Raw genomic sequence first — 2361 nt, forward strand, 5'->3', positions numbered from 1 at the left:
ATCAGGATCTTTTCCAGTGAGTCAGTTCTTTGCATCAGCTGGCCAAAATTTCAGCCTCAGCATCAGTCCTTCCAATGAACATGAAGGACTGATTTCCTTGAGGATGGACTAGTTGGATCGCCTTGCAGTCCAAGGGATTCTCAAGAGTCTTCTCCAACACCACAGTTCAAAAGCATCAATTCTTCAGTGCTCAAACTTCTATAAGGCCCTGCTCTCACATCCATACATGACTACTGGAAAAACCATACCTTTGATTATATGGATTTTGTTGGCCAAGTTATGTCTCTGCTTTTTAATATGCTATCTAGGTTTGCCATAGTTTTTCTTCCAAGGAGCAAGGGTCTTTTAATTTCATGGCTGTAGTCACCGTCTGCAGTGCTTTTGGATCTCAAGAAATTAAATTGTTTCACTTGATTTTGTTTGTTTCCATTGATTTTCCATCTGTATGCCATGAAGTGATGGGACTGCTTGCCATGATCTTAGTTTTCTGAATGTTGAGCTTTAAGCCAACTTTTTCACTCTCCTCTTTCACTTTCATCAAGAGGCTCTTTAGTTCTTCACTTTCTGCCATAAAGGTAGTGTCATCTGCATATCTGAGGTTATTGATATTTCTCTTGGCAATCTTGATTCCAGCTTGTGTTTCACCCAGCCCAGCATTTCACATGATGTACTCTGCATATAAGTTAAATAAAGAAAGTGACAATTTACAGCCTTGACACACTCCTTTCCCAAATTGGAACCAGTCTGTTCCATGTTCAGTAGTTTTTTTGTTTGTTTTTTTTCCATAGTAGTAGTACAGCTCATGAGTATTCTTTATTAAAACAAAAGGAAAACATTTGGTACAATAATATTACTTGAGAATAAATTGTTTTTTAAGAAATCTATTGACTAAAATGATAAACAGAAATCCCCAAATTGCTCAGATTTAAGTTTGAAAGCAAATTTTAGCAAGTGGGAAAGCATGAAGGCAACAATTCTTGGATAAAAGAGAAATTACAAAGCTTAATCAAGTGAGCTATATAAATTTATAAAGGAGGTGAAGTCAAAGAAATGAAAATTCCATCAATAGCATGGAAAGAGTAGGTTCTACTTCTAAGATCTGATCAAAAGTTTCAATTTCTGCCTATGAGGCTTTAAAGCTTTCAATCATGCTACCTCCTTCCACTCAGAACAATTGGCTTCCTTTTATAGCTGCAGTCCTAAAGAGTGCTTTCAGAGCCCTCTTTATGTCTTTGTTCCTCAGACTATAGATGAAGGGGTTCAGCATGGGTGTGACCACAGTGTATATCACTGAGGCCGTTGCACTTGAGTGTGAGCTATGGGCATTAGCAGGATAAATATACACTCCTAAGCAGGTACAATAAAATAAGGAGACCACTGAGAGGTGAGATGCACAGGTGGAAAATGCTTTATACTGCCCTTGAGACGATGAAATCCCACGTATGCAGGAAACTATCCTAGAGTAGGAGTAAAGGATACCAGCTAAGGGAGCACCTCCCAGCAAGACAGCTGAGAAATATAGCATGGTGTCATTAAGAAGGGTGTCAGAACAGGCAACCTGAACCAACTGTTTGAGTTCACAGAAATAGTGAGGGATTATTACCACTCCACAGGACAGCCTTGACACCATGAAGGTTTGTAAGAAGGAATCCAAGATACTGATGATCCAGGACCCCAGAACCAGCAGTGCACAGAGCCAGGCGTTCATGATGACTGTGTAGTGCAGGGGATGACAGATGGCCACGAACCGGTCATAGGCCATCACAGTCAGGAGGAAGTCATCCAAAACTACAAACAGTGTGAAAAAATACATCTGGATGATGTACCCTTCATAGGTTATAGCTTGGCTCTGAGTCTGGATGTTCCACAGCATCTTTGGGATGGTGGTGGAGGTGAAGCAGATGTCTACTAACGACAGGTTGGAGAGGAAGAAGTACATGGGGGTGTGGAGGTGGGGTTCTGAGCTGACCGCCAGGATGATGAACAGGTTTCCAAACACAGTAATCAGGTACATGGAGAGGAAAAGCCCATATATAAGGGGCTGCAGTTCTGATTCCTCTGAAAGTCCCAGAAGAAGAAATTCTGAAACATTTGTCAGGTTTATTGGTCTCATGTGGTGGAATTGACCACTGGAAAGGAGAAAATGACATGTTTATTTTCACAAAAACCGACATTGCTCACATTGTTGAAAAACTATTGTTTATATTTTACTTAAGTACATTTAATTGTTTTTTCCTAAGTTCAGTATGTTTTTAATGGGTTTTCTCCTTTATGGAATTCCCTGTGTCATCTCAAATTCTCAAGGTTGTCTCACTTGTAGATTTTTTTGCAGGCTATCATATATTCCAAATATTTAATGAG

At 39.8% G+C, this 2361-nt stretch overlaps 1 protein-coding gene across 1 annotated transcript; it reads right to left on the reverse strand.

Annotated features, from left to right (window-relative positions):
* Window positions 1-1165: 1165 nt before the first annotated feature.
* Window positions 1166-2113, reverse strand: LOC122699921 (olfactory receptor-like protein OLF4). The gene has a single exon (XM_043912377.1). It carries the CDS (start codon window positions 2111-2113, stop codon window positions 1166-1168), a length of 948 nt encoding a protein of 315 aa, XP_043768312.1.
* Between the last annotated feature and the right edge of the window lie 248 nt (window positions 2114-2361).

Source organism: Cervus elaphus, chromosome 9 (genome assembly GCF_910594005.1).
Source record: "Cervus elaphus chromosome 9, mCerEla1.1, whole genome shotgun sequence".
Taxonomy (NCBI): domain Eukaryota; kingdom Metazoa; phylum Chordata; class Mammalia; order Artiodactyla; family Cervidae; genus Cervus; species Cervus elaphus.